General features: G+C 35.8%; 1 protein-coding gene across 4 annotated transcripts in view; it reads left to right on the forward strand.

The window, feature by feature from the left end:
- DDHD1 (DDHD domain containing 1) overlaps positions 1-19,946 on the forward strand; it is a 124,947-nt gene that overhangs the window by 15,660 nt on the left and 89,341 nt on the right. Inside the window, exons 2-4 of one of the 4 annotated variants that reach the window (XM_020974832.2) lie at positions 10,049-10,222; positions 10,856-10,876; positions 18,781-18,879. In XM_020974832.2, the coding sequence (XP_020830491.1) occupies positions 10,049-10,222; positions 10,856-10,876; positions 18,781-18,879 (294 nt within the window). The remainder of the gene's footprint in view (positions 1-10,048; positions 10,223-10,855; positions 10,877-18,780; positions 18,880-19,946) is intronic. The other 3 variants (XM_020974834.2, XM_020974833.2, XM_020974835.2) reach the window with 3 other exon arrangements.

Genomic DNA, 19,946 nt, shown 5'->3' on the forward strand with positions numbered 1-19,946 from the left:
CTTGTGCACTCTCATTATGTGTAATAATTCCCCCCCCTTTCTTCCCCCTCATTCTGTTCCTCTTCCTCCTTGTTTCCCTTCTTAAGATCATTAAGTCATAACAGAACCACTCTAGGCCTTGTCTAATTGATGAAACCTGATGGTGAAACAAATCAGAAGGGATACATGTTTCACCTCATACTTACATGTAAACAGTTTATCCCTTTTAGTCCTTCATTATTATTCATTCATATTGACCTTTTCATGTTTTTCTTCACTTCTGTATTTGTACTTCAGAATTTCTCCATAGTTCGAGTCTTTTTATCAGAAATGCTTAGAAGAGCTGTATTTCATTAATGGTCTATTCCCCCCCCCACTCCCCCAGTAACATTATATTTAGTTTTGCTCAGTAATTTATTCTTGGCTCTTATCTTTTACCTTCTGAAACATCATGTTCAAAATTCTCAACTCCTTTATAGTAATGTCTGCTAAATTGTGTGTGATCCTGACTGGCCTCTCTTTACTTAAATTCTTTCTTCCTTGTTTGGACTATTTTTTCTTTGATCTGGAAGTTCTGAATTTTTTATTGTGATATTTCCTAGGAATTTTCATTTCAGGGGTTTCTTTTAGGAAGTAGCTGTTGAATTCTTTTGATTTTCAATTTGCCTTCTGTTTCTAAAATATTTGAGCAATTTCCTTTTAAGATTTCTTGAAATGTAATATCTAAGCTCTATTTTTTCTTGTTTGTAGTGTTTGGATATTCCATGCTTCTCAAATTATTTTCTCCTTTATCTGTTTTCTAACTCAGTTTTGTTTTTTTTAAATTAAATACCTTTCATTTCCTGCTATTTTTTTCAGCCTTTTGACTTTGTTTTAATATTTCTTGTTACATCATAGAGTTATTGGCTTCTATTTGGTCCATTCAAATTTTTAGGGAGTTTGTTGCTTGGACAAGTTTTCATACCTGTTTCTAAGTTGTTAACTCCCTTTCCAATTCTTTATTCCATATCAGTCATTTCTTTTCCAACTTCTTCCTGATGTGCTCTTATTTCATTCAAACAATTTTTACCTTAAAAAAAAACCTTTTGCTTCAGCTCTTTTAGGAAATTCTAGTTGAGTTTGGTGTCCAGGTTCTGTTTTTCTCTGAGGCATTTTATAGATGTTTTGGAGTCATTCTCATCTTGCAGAGATGTGTCTTGAGCTTCTCTGCTTCTATAATTGTTCGTTATGTTAGGTTCTTTTTTTGTTTACCTTTTTTTCCAGCTCACTTCCTGACTTCAGACTTGATGTTAGGGCTGGGCAGTTTTGTAGGGAGAAGGTCTGTGGTGGTGCTTTTACTACTTTCTTGGCATTTTGATTGTTGTGTTATTGCAGGATCTTAGATATGCTATGGACCTGTAATCTTTCAGTGCTCCCAGAGTTGTCTGATCCTAGGCCAAATTTCTGCTCTCTTGGTCTGAACTCTATAAATTCCTAACTAGGCTTTGGATGTGAGCAAGAGTAGACTATTTCCTATCATCTGCAAAGAGTGATAGCTTTGGTTCTTCCTTTGCCTATTCTAATTCCTTCAATTACTTTTTCTTCTTGTTGCTGAAGCTAACGTTTCTAGTACAATATTGAATAATAGTGGTGATACTGGAAATCCTTGTTTTACCCCTGATGTTATTGGAAACACTTCTAGCTTATCCCTATTACATATGATGCTTGTTGGTTTTAGATAGATGTTATTTATCATTTTAAAGAAGATTCCATTTATTCCTGTGTTCTCTAGTGTTTTTAATAGAAATGGGAGTTGTGTTTTGTCAAAAGCTTTTTCTGCATCTATTGAGATAATCATATGATTTCTGCCCATTATCTGTGGGCCTAGAGCTCCAGAAGCAGCCTCCACTCCAGGGCTGTGCCAGGACTGGGGCTGGACCACATTCTTCTCTCAGGTGTGACAGACCTTTCCTACTGATCTTCTAAGTTGTCTTTGGCATTTGTGGGCTAAGAAGTCTGGAAACCACTACACTTGCTAGTGATTCAGCCCCCTGAGTCCTGCTCCAGGTTCGCTGAGGCTGTCTTTGCCTGTACGGCCCACGCTGAATGAACTGCACTCTTCCCCCAGCCCGGTGCAACAGACCTTTCCCATCAAACATCCAGCTTGTCTTGGGCTGGAAATGTGTTTCACTCTGTCTTTTTTGTGGGTTTAGATGCTCTAGAATTTGTTTAGAGCCATTTTTTACATGTATTTAGAGGAGTTTGGGGGAGAGCTCAAGCAAGTCACTGCTTTATTTACTCTGCCATCTTGGCTCTGCCCCCTTGCTCGCCATTTCTTAAAGCACATTAGTATTCCGTCATGATCATATACAACAACCTTTCAGCCATTCCCCAATTGATGGACATCTACTTAATTTCCAATTCTTTGCCACCACTAAAAGAGCTGCTTTAAATACTTTTGTACATATAGGTCTTTTCCTTTCCCCGCTTTTTTTTTTTTAAATCTCTTTTGGATACAGACCTAGTGTGATATTGCTTGGTCAAAAGGTATGCATGGTTTTTTAGCCCATTGGACATAATTACAAATTTTTTCCCGAATGGTTGAATCAGTATACAACTTAACAGTGCATCAGTGTTTTATTTTTCCTTACATCCCCTCCAACATTTGACATTTTCTTTTTCTGGCATTTTAGCCAATCTGATAGATGTGTAGTGGTAGCTTAGAGCTGTTTGAATTTGCATTTCTCTAATCAGTAGTGATTTAGAGCATTTTTCATGTGACTTCATGTATAGATAGCTTTAATTACTTTAATTACTTTGTCTGCCTTTTCATATCAATTATTATCAATAGATCAATGGCTTTTAATTTGACTCAGTTTTCTTTATGTTTGAGAAATGAAGCCTTTATCAGAGAAACTTGCTGTAAATTTTATTTTCATAGTGTTAGGAATAATTTTTATTAGGAATAAAAGCAAAGATTCCCAAGGTAGATGAATGATGCAGGCTCATTTATTATACATTCTTGCAAGGAGCAGGTATGCTGCTAGGGGCAGACATACCCCTACAGAACAAAAGCAAGCAATTATATTCCTGTCTCAGAATGCAAGATCCCTCCCTTCTTTCTCCATTGGCTGGATACTTTGAGGTGTACAACTTCCTGGAACATCTACTTTATATTACTCTTTAATATGTTCCTCCTTTTCTCTACGTACAACATTGTGCCTAAAATTGTGTTAATCCTCCCCTGCCCCCCAGAAGATAATATTCATAGACTCATTAAGTTTTGATTGATCATTTCAAGCAGCACTGTCAGCTTCTGACTCACAAGAGAGGCAGTTCTGAAAAATCTAACCTATTAATATGTTCATTACGCATACCATATTGATTATTATGAAAATTATGATTTCCTTCACACTTTGAATGTCCATTTTTTTTTCCTCTGAAGGATTATACTCAGTTTTGCTGGGTAGGGGATTCTTGGTTCTAATTCTAGCTCTTTTGTCCTCCAGTATGTCATATTCTAAGCCCTCCAGACCTTTAATGTAGAAACTGCTAAATCTTGTATTATCCTGACTGTGACTCCATGATATTTGAATTCTTTTTAGATGCTTGCAGTATTTCTCCTTGAACTAGGAGTTCTGTAATTTGGCTGTAATATTCCTGAGAATTTTCATTAGGGGATCTCTTTCAGCAGGTGATCAATCAGTGGATTCTTTTCATTTCTATTTTACCATCTGAGGGGCAGCTAGGGGACACAGTGGATAGGGCTTCAGCCCTGGAGTCAAGAGGACCTGATTTCAAATCTGGCCTCAGACACTTGAGACTTACTAACAGTGTGACCCTAGGCAAGTCACTTAACCCTGATTGCCTAAGCAAAAAACAAACAAACAAACAAACAAACAAACTTAAACTATTTTACCCCCTGGCTCTAGAATATCAGGTCAGTTTTTCTTGATAATTCCTTTATAACTTATTGAAAGATGATGTCAAAATCTTGGGGCCAAGGTGGCAGAGTAAAAGCAGTGATTTGCTTGAGCTTTCCCCTGAACCCCTCCAAATACTTGTAAAAAATGGCTCTAAATAAATTCTAGAGCAGCAGAACCTACAAAAAGATAGAGTGAAACAAATTTCCAGCCCAAGGCAACCTAGATGGTTGATTGGAAAGGTCTGCTGTGTTGGGCTGGGAGAGGAATGCAGCTCAGCATGGGCCACACAGGCAAAGACCAGGCCTCACTGAACCTGGAGCAGCCCTCAGAGGACTGAATCAAGGGCAGCTGTAGTGGTTTCCGGACTTCTCTACCCACGAATGCCAAAGACAACTTTGAAGGTCAGTAGGAAATGTCTGTTGGACCTCAGTGAGAGAGGAGCTCGTCCAGCCCAAGTCCTGGTGCAGCCCCAGGGTGGTAGCTGCTTCTGGAGCTCTAGGCCCACAGGTGGTGGGGGGATCGAGTGGCTGATAAGAGGGGGATTGCAGGAATGTCTTTGCTGGTGCTGAGGCAGGATTCTCTTACTTTGCCCTTGCTTGGATCTGAATCACAGTCCTGAGTGGCTGTCCTGGGGCAAGGAGAAATGCTGGCTTGGTGGAGCTTGTGGCAACAGTGGAGAGGAAATCCTCCTCACAGTTCCGAGGCAGAAAAGAGTGCTCATAGACCAAGAGCACAGGCCAGGAAAGGAGTAAGCACCATGGAAGAACTGAAAATTCGTAGATCCCTAGAAGTATCTCTGAAAACAGCTGCACAAAACCCCTAGAGCTTGGGACAGTACATTCTCCACACTGGAAACAGACTCCTACCTTAACAAAGAGTTTAAAACTCAAGTAATTGGCTGGGAACATGAGCAAGCTGCGTAAAAAAAAAAAAAGTCAGACCATAGGATCTTTCTTTGGTGACAAAGAAGATCAAAACATGCAACCAGAGGAAGACAACAAAGTCAAAGCACCTCCATCCAAAGCCTTCAAGAAAAATGTGAATCAATCCCAGGCCTATGGAAGAGCTCAAAAAGGATTTGGAGAAGCAAGTAAGAGAAGTAGAGGAAAAACAGGGAAGAGAAATGAGAATGATGCAAGAAAATCATAAAAAAACTAGTCAACAGCTTGCTAAAGGAGACTCAAAAAATACTGAAGAAAGTAGCATCTTAAAAAATAGCCTAACCCAAATGGCAAAAGAGGTCCAAAAAGCCAATAAGGAGAAGAATGCCTTAAAAAGCAGAATTGGCCAAATAGCAAAGAAAGTAAAAAAGCTCACTGAAGAAAATAGTAACTTAAAAATTAAAATGGAGCAATTGGAAGCTAGTGATTTTATGAGATATCAAGACATTGTAAAACAAAACCAAAAGAATGAAAAAATAGAAGACAATGAGAAATATCTCATTGGAAAAACAACTGACCTGGAAAATAGATCCAGGAGAGATAATTTAAAAATTATCTGACTGTCTGAAAGCCATGATCAAAAAAAGAGCCTAGACACCATCTTTCAAGAAATTATCAAGGACAACTGTCCTGATATTCTAGAACCAGAGGGCAAAATAGAAATTAAAAGAATCCATCTATCACCTCCTGAAAGAGATCCCCAAAGGAAAACTCCTAGGGATATTATAGCCAAATTCCAGAGTTCCCGGGTTAAGAAGAAAATATTGCAAAGTAGCCAGAAAGCAACAATTCAAGTATTGTGGAAACACAATCAGGATAACACAAGATTTAGCAGCTTCTACATCAAGGGACTGGAGGGCTTGGAATATAGTATTCTGGAGGGCAAAAGAGAAAGAATTACAGCTAAGAATCACCTACCCAGCAAAACTGAATAATCCTTTAGGGGGAAAAAATAGATATTCAGTGAAATAGAGGACTTTCAAGCATTCTTGATAAAAAGACCAGAATTGGATAGGAAATTTGACTTTCAAATGCAGACTCAAGAGAAGCATGAATAGGTAAACAGGAAAGAGAAGTCATAAGGGAATTATTAAGTTGAACTGTTTATATTCTTATATGGAAATATAATATTTGTAACTCATGAGACCTTTGTCAATATTAGGGTAGTTGGAGGAAAAAAATTATAGATAGATAGATAGAGGGCGCAGGGTGAGTTGAAGATGAAGGGGTGATATCTGGAGAATAAAGGGGTGAGAGGATTATACTGGGAAGAGAAAGGGAGAGGTAGAATGGGATAAATTATCTGACATAAAACAGACAAGAAAAGGCTTTTACAGTTGAAGGAAAGTGGGGGAAGGTGACAAGGAATGAGTGAATCTTGTTCTCATTAGATTTGGCTCAAGGAAGGAATGACATACACATTTATTTGGGTATAAAAATCTCTCTTACTCTACAGGAAAATAGGGGGAAAGGGGATAAGAGAGCAGGGTGATGATAAAGGGGAGGGCAGATTGGTGGAGGGGGTAATCAGAAGCAAACACTTCTGAAGAGGGACACGATCAAAAGAGAGAATAGAATAAGTGGGGAGTGGTTTAGGATGATGTTATAGTTAGTTTTCCACAGCATGACTACTATGGAAGTGTTTTGCATGACTACACATGTATAACCTGTATTGAGTTACTTGCCTTCTCAATAAAGGTGGGTGGGGTGGTAGGAAGGGAGAAAATTTGGAACCCAAAGTTTCAAAAAAAAATGTTAAAAATTGTTTTCACATGCAGCTGGGAAATAAGATATATAGACAATGGAGTATAGAAATCTATCCTCTACAGGAAAATAGAAAGGGAAGGGGATCAGAGAATGAGGGGGCAGATAGAAGGTAGAGCAGATTAGGGGAAGGGGTATTCAGAATGCATGCCATCTTAGGGTGGGGGGAGGGATGAGGGGAGAAAATTTGAACTCAAAATCAAAATCTTGTGGAAATGAATGTGGACAAACTAAAATCCTTTTTCATTTGGCCAGTTCTGCTCTTCAGCGCATTCTTCTCTTCATTGGATTTGTGTGCCGCTTTTACTATTTGGCCTATTCTGGTTTTTTAAGGTGTTATTTCATCATTTTTTATGTGTCCTTTACCAAGCTGTTGACTCTTTTTTTCATGATTTTCTTGCATCACACTCATTTCGCTTCCCAATTTTTCCTCTTCCTCTCTTACTTGATTTTTTTCTTTTTTGGCTAGGCAGTGAGATTAAGTGACTTGCCCAGAATTATACAGTTAATAAGTGTTACGTGTCTGAGGCTGGTCTCTTACTTGGTTTTTAAAAAGTCTTTTTAAGTTCTTTGATAACCTGGGCCATTTCATATTTTTCTTGGAGGCTTTGGATGTAGGAGTTTTATCTTCTGCTGTCTTCATTGTCTTCTTCTGAGTTTGTGTTTTGATTTTCTCTCTTACCATGGTAACTTTCTATAGTCAGGATATTTTTCTGTTGTCTGCTTGTTTTCTAGCTGATTTCTTGACCTTGAACTCTATGCTAAAGTGTGGCTTTGCTTCCAGAGTCTAGGGGGCATTGTCCCAAATTTCAGCTTTTTTGTGCAGCTGTTTTCAGAGATAATTCTGGAGACCTGTAAGTTTTCGGCTTTTCCAAGACGTACGATCTAGAGACAGATGTGTTTACTGTGCACTGATCTGTGAGCAGCCACAAGCATTTTTTGCCACCATGTAACTGTGACCAGGTACACATGCTCACCTGTGGCCACAAGCTCTGGTGTGCTAGTGCTCCTCCCTGCCATGGGACTGAGACCTAGGACTGTGACCCAGATCTAAGTATAGGCAATACAACCTGCATAGGGTTCCCTGTAAATCTCCTTCTGACTAGTTGTCCAGCCGCGTTACCATCTGAGGTCCAGAAACAGCCACTGCTACTGCTAAATCAGTTACCCTAAGGCCTGCTCTGAGTTTCCTGGGACCCAGTCTGCACTGGACGGGACTCTACTCTCGTCCTGGTGCAACCAAACCTTTCCTGCTGACCTTCTAAGTTGTCCTGGGATGGAAAATTGTTTCACTCCATCTTTTTGTGGGTTCTGCCATTCTGGAATTTGTTTAAAGTCATCATTTAAAGGTATTTGGAGGGCTTTGGGGGAGAGCTCAGGTGAGTCACTGCCTTTACTCTGCTATCTTGGCTCTCTTCTCCCTGAACTAATCCTTCATATTCTTAAGGAGAAGATGCTGACCAGTTGTCCATCTCAATGGAAGACAAAACGATTGGAATTATATTTAAATTTACATCAAGGGTTTTTTTAGAGATAAAGGAAGAGGTGCTTGACTATAAGAGTGGTAACACTGGAATAGTTATGGAGGGGCATTATGGAATCTACAAACAGTAAGAATTTTAATAATAGGATTAATAACCAGTTGCCCTGGAGGTTAGAGTAAGTCAGTGGCCAGAAGCCAAAGGAGTAAACCAGGCAGTCTCTTCTGGTTTTATCTACTCCAACACACTTGGGTGACCATAGGTAAGTCTCCTAATCTCTCTGAGCCTCATTTCCTTCATTTAAAAAAAATTTTTTTTTTAGGCAGTTAGGGTTAAGTTACTTGCCCAAAGTCACACAGCTAGTAAATGTCAGGTGTTTGTTCTGATGCCGGATTTGAACTCGGGGCCTCCTGACCTCTATCCACTGTGCCATGTAGCTGCCCTGGTTCCTTCATTTTTGAAGTGGGGGTGATATTACTTGCATGACCTACCTCACAGCGTTGAGTAAAGCAGTATGTAAACCTTTAAGCATTGTAGGAAGAATGTTGCTATGGTTCATGTTATTCCCTTTGATTTTTCTTTGTGGCACCCTACAGAGCCATGTTTGTGCTGATTTTCCATTGCTTGCAGAGAACTATTGTACTTACATTCATCTTTTCCTTTTATTCTTTTTGCCCCTGATATATTCAGTCTAAAGCAGTGGTAGTAGAGGAGAGAGTTGTAGGTAGATCTGGATCCTGATGTAATTTTAAAGTCTGTACTTGTTAAATGGGGAAAAGGAAAAGGTGACTAAAAGGTTTGTATTTAGAATTTATGTTCATTAATACAGAGTTTTAGATTTGCAGGCTTTGATCTGGGAATCCAGTCCTAGTTCACTATATGTTATCTCCCTAAAAAAGTTGTAGATACCTTTAGTTCCTTCACTACCAAGTGAAGGACGACTCCATAAAGCTGAGAAGGATAACAAGATTTAAAATTTACAGAATCATTAGGGTGAAGATAGAGTACTTGGTAAGTTGCTTTCCAGCTTAGCCAATGGACTAGGACAAAATACATTATATTATATTTGATAATTGCTCTTTAAGGCAAGCTCTCTTATCTCTAACAGTCAACCTGATGGATTTTTTTATTAAGACACAAGGAACCTGCCCCGGCAATGTCGCTGCTTGTTCAAAGGAAACAAAAATGTCATATGATGGTGGGGAGGATTACTTAAGGAAACACTTTTATTAATTTTCTGCATGTGAAGTAGAGAAAATATATGAAGAAATATAATATTTAAAGGCTTTAGTTGCTCCTGTGCTATGTCTTGGGAGCTGCTAAAGCATAGTGAGCAAGTATGCTGTTGCTGAAGTTATGTAGGATAGCACTGATTGTTTCTGTAGTGCCAGAGTTGTTCCCCTGGTCATGCAAGACAGCTATTCACTTAACTGCTCAAATATTATTTTTAGGCAGTTAAATAAGTAGAGTGTTATGTTTTGTTTTGTTTTTTTGTCATTTTTACATTAATCTTTCATGGAATACAATTAAGATTTGAAAGACAAAATGGTGTTAACAGATAAACTTAGGATCACACTCAGTAAGATTTGGGTTCGAGTACCAAGACACATAGGCACAGTGACCCTGTGTAGGTCATTTAACTTCTCAGTGCCTCAGGCAACTCAGTGACTGTAAGTTTCAAAGAAGATGCCAGTCTGCATTGGTACAAGTAGTTTTCTCACTAAGAGCTCCCTAAGCTAATGAAATCATAGGTCTAGTCAAACAACAATGATGACATGCTGTTGGAAATGTATGTGTGTTCTAGCTTAAAATCTCTACTTGGAATGTTACACTTTTTTAAAAGTTAATTTGATGCCATGGTATCTTAAGCATGTATTTGATGTATAAGAACAACACTGAAAATTGTAGTTACTTTGTTTATTGTTCCCAAGAAGCAGAATGCAGAAATGATATATTCTTTGATTTATTGTGTTTCTAGAAAGTGACAAAATACCAGTAATGCGTGGACAGTGGTTCATTGATGGTACTTGGCAACCACTAGAAGAGGAAGAAAGCAATTTAATTGAACAAGAACACCTTAAGTGTTTTAAGGGTCAACAGATGCAAGAAAATTTTGATGTTGAAATGTCAAGACCCATAGATGGAAAAGATGGTAAGACCAATTCAGTTTCTTTACCTCATAGCATATGTTCTGTGATCCAAATAAAATCTTGAAATGAATATTTAGCAAGTTCTGGCATAACCATTTTATGATTTAGGAGATACTGTACTTGTATTATAATAATAACACTTATTTAAATTTAATTATAAATTTGCTTATTAGCTGCAAACTGTGCTATGAATTAAAATTAACTAAGGTAATAATGGAACTTCTATAACATTGTAATATGAAATTTGTTATAGCACGGGCCTTGTTTTAGTCCTTTTATCAAGGGGAATGTGTTTTGGAGGTACAGAAGGACCTCATTATAGCATAGTTTCACCTACCTTGTGGCATCATATAGGATTAGTTTTCTTTTCCTTCAAGTGAGCAGGCTTTTTTTTTATTCTACTAGTATAGAATATGGTAGACATAACTTTTTAATGGTTGAAATACTTTATAGCTTCTATTGAGCAAACTTAATATTTGAATATATTTGCAAAGTAGAGTGTTTATAATATGATAAGAATTTGGTAATATTTAATTTTATAACCCAGATGGTCTTAGCTTCGATAAAAATTTTGATAACTTAGTAATCTTTTTCATAGCAGTGTTTAAAATGCTTCTATTCTATTATTACTGCAGGCAGTGGAATCAGCTATGCTGGTAAGTAGAACAGGAAGATGAGTATCTTACAGATTTCTTTAATTTTGTTTTCTTGAAGTGTTTCTTCATCCATGCTTGCCTTTCTTTGGGAGGTTCTCTTATAAAACTTACACTGTAAATATAAAATACACTCATTCCAATGAAACATCTCTCAAAAATCAACAAAAAAGCTCCAGTATTGGTCAAGCAGAAATTAGCCTTGTAATCAAGTTATTAAAATTAATAACTAAAACCAATGAACAGTTGGTTTTGACTTATTTTCCCTCGCCCAAAGTTGTTGTAAGGATCATCACTTTTTTGTGGGGCATGGGAGGAAGGGGAGGAGGAAGAAGGAAGATTAATCACGAATTAGGAAGCAGCATGATTCACGATGTAATGTCAGGTTTAAAATACCATTAATACCAACTTCGTAGTAGTTTTTCTGTAACTATATAGAAGTTGATTTTTGTCATATTTTAGCTTCAGTACATTTAGCTAATGTATTGCATTTGCCTTCTTTTCATTTATCTTAAGCTTGAATTGAAGAAAAGCAACATTATACTCACTGTAGTTTCTGTTTGCTCCTATTGTCAGTGTTGTGATTGCAGTATTAAGTTTTGAGGATTAAGTGGAAGCTTGATGTACCTTTGTTTTAATGTGAGAGTAATATAGGTTAAATCTCAGCAAATGCTATTACAAAGAAGAGGTTCTTTGTGTAGCATCATTTCTGTGTTCTGGCAGATGGGTCATTAAAATAAAGCTTTGTTGACCTGGATACAGCTTCTCATATGCCATTGTCTTCTGCAATAAGTACTTTCTTTGGTACTGCTTAATTTTAGTCACTCTGGAGTTATAAAAGCCAACATTTTGCTTTTCAATGTTTTATTAATGCATTGTTTTATACCACAATAGTTGTCCAAAACTCTTCTCCAAAAGTACTTAAAACCTGTTAAGTAAAGCCTCCTGATACAGGGACCTGGATTGACAGAATATACTATATTTGTTACCCGTCCCATCATTTTTCTACCAAGAGGAAAGAAAAATATTTTAACATCAGTTGTCCGGAATCAGTATTGGTAATTGTATCTTGTTTCTGTTTTTTTGTAGTGTTATCTTCACTGAATGTATGTCAATTATTCTTCTAGTTTTACTCTCCTCGCTTAACATCATTATTTTATAGAAGTGTTCCCATGTTTCTCTGAATTCGTCATTTTTTTTCACAGCACAGTAGTAGTCGATGAAATTAATATACCCCAGTTTATTCAGCCGTATCCCAGTCAGTGGGCACCAATATTTTGATTCTATTTTTTTTAACTACTATTAAAAGAGGACAATACATTTTCATCATGAAAAATTTTAATGCTGTCTGGGAGAACTAAATGCTATTTAAAAAAATAAAATGCCATCAATGTACCTCGTCTTCTACCGTAAAAAAGCTTAATTTATCTAAAAAATGTCATATAAACACTCAAGCTATACCTCCCCCCAAAAGAACCCCCACAACATTCAGAAAAATCCAGGAGCTTAGAGAAGGAAGGGGATAAGACCTGAAAGTGTATCACGTTCTTTCTCCTATTCTGTTGAAATCCTTTTTTAAACCTGGTAATTCATTATAAGAAGGATGAATATCTGTTCTCTTTTATCTTTAGGTCTTTCAGATTGGTAATGTGATGACTATAATATATCTCATGTATAGCCACCAGGGTTTAAAAAATTAACCCAAACTTGTCACACTTATAAATTTAAAAACTGTTAATCTTTTGATTATTGTGCTTATTACCTCCAGGAATTTGAATTTTCATTGTCATTGGCTTGGTAAATTCAAACTTTTATTTCCTTCGTTGAAAGTCCAATACAGTTTCATTTAAAAATGCCAATAAATGATCCCTTTAAATGCATACTAATTGATTTATCTAAGCTTTTACAAATTTAGGACATTTCAACTAAGAAGTTATATTCTTTAGGAGAGAAAGCATTGGTGGTTTTAAACATTTATTAGACCTCAAAATTCAAATTGACCCTTGTTGGGTAGATGTCACCATCATGTTGCTTTTGCTTTCAGTGGTAACATTTAAAGAGAAGATATATACCTACCTGTTCCAAGTGCAAGAATTTCCCATCAGTACTATATATCAAATATATCGTATGTGTTTACTTTAAAGATATATAATATACATTGATTTTGTTCTTTGTACGTTTTCTGGAGTAAAAATCCTTTAAAAATCCTGTTTTTAAAATATGTTATCTGTATTAGAGGTGAGATGATACTATTTTGATTGTGATTAAGACATAACTGTTGCTTTTATAAAAAGCCTCTGAGTGCCTATTTCAATTTGTGAAAAGTATCTAGTTTGTATGTTAAACATTTTGGAAAAGGGGGAGGGATGAGGAGACCAAAGAAATAGTAGAAAAATTATCCACACATGAATTAGCTTCATAAAATTATGAAACAATATGAATATAAAATAGAATAGAATAAACTGAATACATAATTTATGAGTCAGCATAGTGTAATGGAAATAGTGTGGATTTGGAAGTCAGAAAACCTAGGTTAAAGTCCCAGTTCTTATTCACCAGCTGTGATCTTTGGCAAGTCACTTGATCTCTGTGAGCCTCATATTTCTCTTCAGTGAAATTGGTACAATAATATTTGTACTATTTACCTCAGAGCATTGTTGTGAGGGAAGCACTTTGTAAACTGTATGTGAACTATTTTACACACACGCGCACATACACACTGAAGTGATGTCAAATAAAGAGTAGTCATCATGGAATTTGATTAAATCAGTGAGGTTTTCTGGAAGCAGCCTTAGAGACATTTTGTTATGTTTTATTTTCTGGAAGTCTGTATAAGTATCTCAGAACCAGTTGTCAATCCGTAAAATGGGTATAATAATACTTATACCACATACCTCAGAGGATTGTTGTGAGGAAAGTACTTTGTCAACTGTAAAGCACTAAATGAATATGCTTTTTTTTTAAAAAAAAATACTGAGGAAATATATAATAAAAGAGTGATCACAGTAGAATGTTTTTAAATGAATATGGTTTCCTAGAGAGATTTTATTGACATTTTTGTTTGTTTTCTGTTAGACTGTAAAAGTATCTCAGAATCAGTTGTCAAGAATCTATCAAGAACATCTGGCAATCCGTCTATTCAGAATGTCTTATTAGGTGCTATGAGTGTGTATTTGTATACATATGTATGTGTGTGTATGTATAGATATCTATACAGACATGCATGCACACACACATACATAAATGCACAGTTCCTTTCCTCAGATGTTTTACTTGAAATAAAATATTATCAGTTCTGTTTCCTTTAGGCCTTTTCTCTGCTTTGGTTATTCAGGTTCACTTTTGCCCCCAAAGACCTGAGATCCCCACCCCAAATTACCACAGATTTTCTTTTAATAATTCCAGGGTAGAATGAGCAGTGTGAAGAGTGCATTCATGAAAGCCTTAACTGAATAAAAGTAAAACTTTACTTCATTCATATTTAAATCAGATGCTTCATTAAATATAATTTTATATGAAAGGAATAGTATAGTTCTCTATGAAAGGAATAATATTTGATTTGTTTTCATTTTTTGCTATCAAGACCAGAAGATGTTTTTTTAGAGATTTCATATAAATGAAAACCTAGAAATCCAGGGAAATCTTTAATTACTGTTTTGAAGCCTTTGGGATAAAGTAATTAATAAATGCTTCATATTTAAGTATTTCAAGGATTCATTATTTCATCAATGTAAGCATTCTCTTTTACCAGTAAAGGCTGAACCTCTTGCTACTTTATCATCTTTGTGAGTTGTTATTACTAGAAAGTCTCATGACCTGGTGGCCAACCTTTTGGTAACAAACCTTTCTGGTCATAGTTAGACTAGTCTTTTGCCAAGTAATTAGTCTTTCCAGCTGTGGTCCATTGATGTAGTCTTTAAGGACCCAGAGTAACCTCTACATCATAATGAAGCATGTAAAAACTATATGGCTAATTGGAAGGATTGCCTTCCTGCTTCATTCGTGTTCTGATTATTATTACAGATTGTTGATGTTTTATTCTTCAAGATACGCTCCTTGTCTCTTCATACCCACTTTTCTAGGTATTCTTTTCATGCCAGTTTTTTCTTTCTCCTCCATGAGAGTGTTGTGTCTAGGAGCTTCTTCTGTTTTCTGCTTTGCAGTTAGCAGGGAAAGCTTTTTGTTTGTTTTGTTTTTTTATTTTCACCTGTGAGGCCAAGCCTTAACTTGTTCATAATAAGTGGCATGCTTAAAATGAACAAATTTGCAGTGTCTAGTGGTTGGAGTAAGTTAGGTTGTTGGTTTGAAGTGGGAAAGGGAGATGAAGGAATGGTCTTTTGATTAGTACTTTTTCAGTGTCCTCTTTTTCTTTCCTCCACTGTTTGCAGGGTTTTCTCAGAATTCCAGTACCTTACAAGAGATGAACTCCTAAGAGAGGAAGGGGAAAACCTTGATATTAGCCACACCACCTTAGGCTGATGAAAACACCTTTGGTGAAATCCTGAAATATACCATGGATTGCTAGTGGCTGTCTTCTAAATTTGTTTTAAATTAAGACCCATTTTACTTTTAGTTCACAAAATTAGAGAATTTTAGAGATTGGAGAGACTTAAATAGCATTTAATCCTACCTATAGCTGAAAATGTACCCATCAAGGAGTACAGCTTCTTCTTGAAGAACTCTAGTGAAAGGGAGCCACCTCTCAAGGCAGTCCAGTCTTCTTTTTGAAACTAATTTCCTAAGAAGTTTCTGACATAAAACCAAAATTTGCCTTTTTGCATCTTGTGTTCCTAGTTCTGGCCTTCCCCATAACAGCTCTGAAGTTACTTCAACATATTTATCATGTTTTCCCTGACACTTCTCCTAGGTCAAACATCCCCATTTACTTCAATTACTACTAGTATGGCATGGCAAGACACTTTACCATCTTTATTGCTCTTCTTTGGATTAGCAAGGTCCTTCTAGAATGGAAATACAGTGTGACATAGTTTGCCAAAGATTGTCTTTCCACCTTCTTATTCTTAGAAGTTATGGGGGCAGCTATGTGGCACAGTGGATAGAGCACCAGCCCTGAAGTCAAGAGGACCTGAGTTCAAATTCAGCTTCCAACCAGATGTTTGACACTTACTAGCTGTGTGACCCTGGGCAAGTCACTTAACCCCAGTTGCCTTTAAAAAAAAAGTTATGCCTCTTTTAATGTAACTCAAGATCATATGTCTTTTGTCTAATCATACCACTGACGCATATTGTGCTTGGGGGTCTACTAAAACACAGAAATCTCCTGACAAACTACTGTGTAACCAAACCTCCCCATATTGTACTTTGAAATTAATTTTTTGAAACCAAGGACCTACATTTATCCCTATTAACATTTTATCTTATCATCTTCTGTCCAGTAATCCAGCCTGTCAAGAATTTTTTGGATCTTGTATCATCTCTGTGTTAGCCATCTGTCCCAGTTTTATGGCATCTGCCTGCAATATGATAAGCATACTTTTATTCAAATAATTCATAAAAACATTCAGTGACACACAGTCAGGATAGTTCTTTAGGGAAATATACTAGAAACCTGCCAAGTTGACACTAATGACTTCTTTTTTGAGGCTGGTTGAAAAGCTTAATTATATTATCATCTAGCCTTCATCTTTCGATCTTTTCCATAAGAATATTATGAAATACTTTGTTAAATGTTTTGCTGAAATCTAGGTGGCCTGTGTGTATACAGTATTCTCCTGGACTAGCAGTTTAGTATTCTTGACCTAAAGTAAAGGAAAAAAATTAGTCTGTGCTGGCCTATTCTTGTTGAATCCACGTTGGCTATGATCTCTGCTCTTCTTCCTTTTAAAAAAAGATAATCACTAAGTATTTTTTTCAATAGTACCTTCTAGAATTATTCCAGGATTGAAAGACAATTTATAGGGTTAGGATCATTTCCTATCTTTTAAGCAATTTATATCGGTTCCTTTTTTGGTTTGAATGCAAAACATTTTTCTCTACTGTCATTGTACTATTACAGTGGAGGGAGGGGGAAAAGTTCATGAGCTAATTATTTAGAATGAAACTGTCCTAAATGGAACACTCTAAATATAATGAGGGTTTGAGAGAAGTAAAGTAAATAATTTTGAAGTGAAATTTGGAATAGGGAGGAACAGCAGGAAATGGTTCAATACTGATTATTTAGAAAATTTTTGAAATTTGTAAAGTATATGTGCTTATGTATCTTATATATCTTCTTCCACTCCCCCTGTTAACTTGGGCTTCCCACCAAAACCATGCATTTTGGCAAGGGCAGAGGCTGAGAGGACAGGATAATGAAATATTACCTTTTTTTTTTAATCACCGTGTTTGTACAGGCATACTGAAAATTAGTTTTTGTTATATTTTTGTTAGTTTTGTTAGTTTTCTTAAAATAAATAATGGAAATAAAAATGTGGATATAGTACTATTTGTAATTTGAAATATCTTTAGTTGTGTGTTTTCAGGTTTGGCTTGGAGAGACTTCAGTTTGATCTACCTTGACTGCTTACCAATTTTTTTCAGTGGATTTTTTAAAAGATAGCAACTTATTGACAATAGCCTCTATCCCCAGTCACGAGTGATAGATCTTTCTCAATAACCGACCAGAAGGCACATGAAAGAAGAAACATTTTTAATAACAAAACTTAATTTCACTTGCATGTTTTCTCTTCCCTGTTGTGATCAGTGTTATTCTTGTAATATTAATGCAATATTTTTAGCTCTTTTTTGGCATGGCTTTTAGGTTTCATGCTTCTTAAAAATACTGTAGTTATTTATCTTAAGCTTTATAAATTTCTACTTCTTTTAATGACCAAAAATTTTGAGTAAAATTCAAGATTATATTTTATATGTCTAAATATTGCACAATAGAATACTACTGGTTTTCATTTTTTTGAGCTGTATCTAACTTTTCTTTAATGTTACTTTTAGATAGAAGGGAGTGAGGTTAAAAATCTTAACACCTAAACACCGAATGTAAATTAAACTCTGCATATTCTATAGTTCATTAACTGAATATGTCAGAAGTTACATTGTAAAATCAGACTTCAAATGAATTTTAAAATACTTATCTTTTGGTATCATGTCAAAAGAAACTTTATTAATGGTTCACTTTAAGGTTTATTTACCTGTTACCAAATATGGTACATCCTTTTGGTTTTTGATTCATGTTTATGTGATGTCATTCTTGCAAGCATCTTTCATTAAGGAATATGGTAATGATTATGTGGTTTGCAGTTTGGTTTTCCATTCTTTGTTATGCCCTTTTGCTTATGTAACAAATGCATATTTTAAAAATATTTTAACAACTTGGCTAGTGTTGTGAAAAATAAGACTGTCCTTATCTACCATAGAAGTATTCCAGTGCACTTCATTAATGCAAAGGGCACCCTAACAAAACACATCTAGAAGCATCTTCATTTTCTCAGTAAAGCTTTTTGTTTAGATGTTAAAAATGTGTCTGTTGAATTCATAACTTGTTCATCAGCTTTTTACTGTATCATTTATGCATATTTGGTAAATGTAAATAACCTTTGTGGGTGGGTAGGTAAGCATTTAAATCTCTTAAAAGAGAATTTTGAACTATACGTGAACCCAAAAGTGACGTTCTTTTGTATTGCTTCTAAATGCAATAGTGACGTGGTTGTTTTTAGCTAAAGATTTTAGATGCCATGTTTGCTTTTTTCTCAATGAAAGCAGATGATATATTTGATAAACATTATGAGGATGTTCTTTTACTTCTGTAATTGTAACTAGATATTATGTAAATTAAGCATTTAAATAATGTTTGTCCAATATAATTCATCATTTCTGTTGCCACTACAACAAAAAGACAAAATAACACCCTCGTTTAAAATTTACTTTGAAGCTCAGTGTTTTTACTTTCTTAGTTGTCTACCACCTCCCTCCCTTCTCCCTCCCTTTGTTCAAATGGAGAGGATATAAGGAGAGTGCAGATGCTGCATGTCTTAAAAGAAAGCGTTCCCAAGGTACGGTAATTGTAGTTTGTTTTTTTCTCCATGTAGTTATATTCCTGGCTTCTGGCATTCAGTTGTTTGTTTTGGTAAAGTATTCTGAAAGATTCGTTCATCTGCTTTTTAGGCAAGTAATATGTGTTTAAATTCTTAGGAATGAGTAGGTGTCCTTGTGTCCTTTATGCTTTTTTAATCTATAGTTAATTAGCTGTAGAAATATTCATACATTTGTAAACAAGATGTATGTGAGCCAATGAGGGTTGAAGTTATTGAGACATTTGGGTCAAAGCCACCTAAAGAGAAGCCAGTTTTCATCATCTGCCTTACAGTGCTAAACATATTGTTCTTACATTTTCAGTATTGTTAAGTTTCAAAATATTTGCTACTAGAGATATTTTATGGAAAGATTTAGGTTAGGTTAGAAAGTAATTTGTGTTTATCATTAAATCACTTTCTAAATGTTTCAATACAAAACTTTCAGAACAAAATATTGGAAAATTTTCCTTTATATACACAAGAGTTTTTCTGCCTATCCTTTCCTTACAAATAAAAACATTACTAACACAATTGATTACATTAATTTAAACTTTGTCTTATGCACATTGTTAATAGCATTGTAAGACAAATGGAAGAAATTGACTTCCATGTATGAATGATTTTTTAAGATTCCATTTGTAACAGTCATACCTAAGGATCATGTGCTTTCCCAAGAGTTCTATGGGAATGTGACATGCTAAAGAAAGGCTGTTATGGTTGCAAATATTCACTCGGTGTATCTTTAAAAGTTATATAATGAGCTACAAGTCAGCTTCAAATCCATAATTCCTTTTTGGGGGGGGGAGTTGGGTTTTTTTGTTCGTTTGTTTTTTTGGAGACTGGGTCTCCCCATCTTGCATAAGCTAAAAGTGCATTGGCCTCTCCTGGGCCCGATACCATTGCAGATCAGCATGTGAACTTTTACTAGCTCTGTTTTCAGTTTTGGCCAGTTTGTTCCTCCATAGGCTGGCCACTCTCCCAAGTCTCACCACGTTGATGCCAGACTTAGTGTAAATTGGTTTCTGCATACTGCAGCTCTAAACTTC

The sequence above is a fragment of the Phascolarctos cinereus genome, unplaced genomic scaffold, assembly GCF_003287225.1.
Source record: "Phascolarctos cinereus isolate Bilbo 61053 unplaced genomic scaffold, phaCin_HiC Scaffold_3;HRSCAF=262, whole genome shotgun sequence".
NCBI classification, from domain to species: Eukaryota; Metazoa; Chordata; class Mammalia; order Diprotodontia; family Phascolarctidae; genus Phascolarctos; species Phascolarctos cinereus.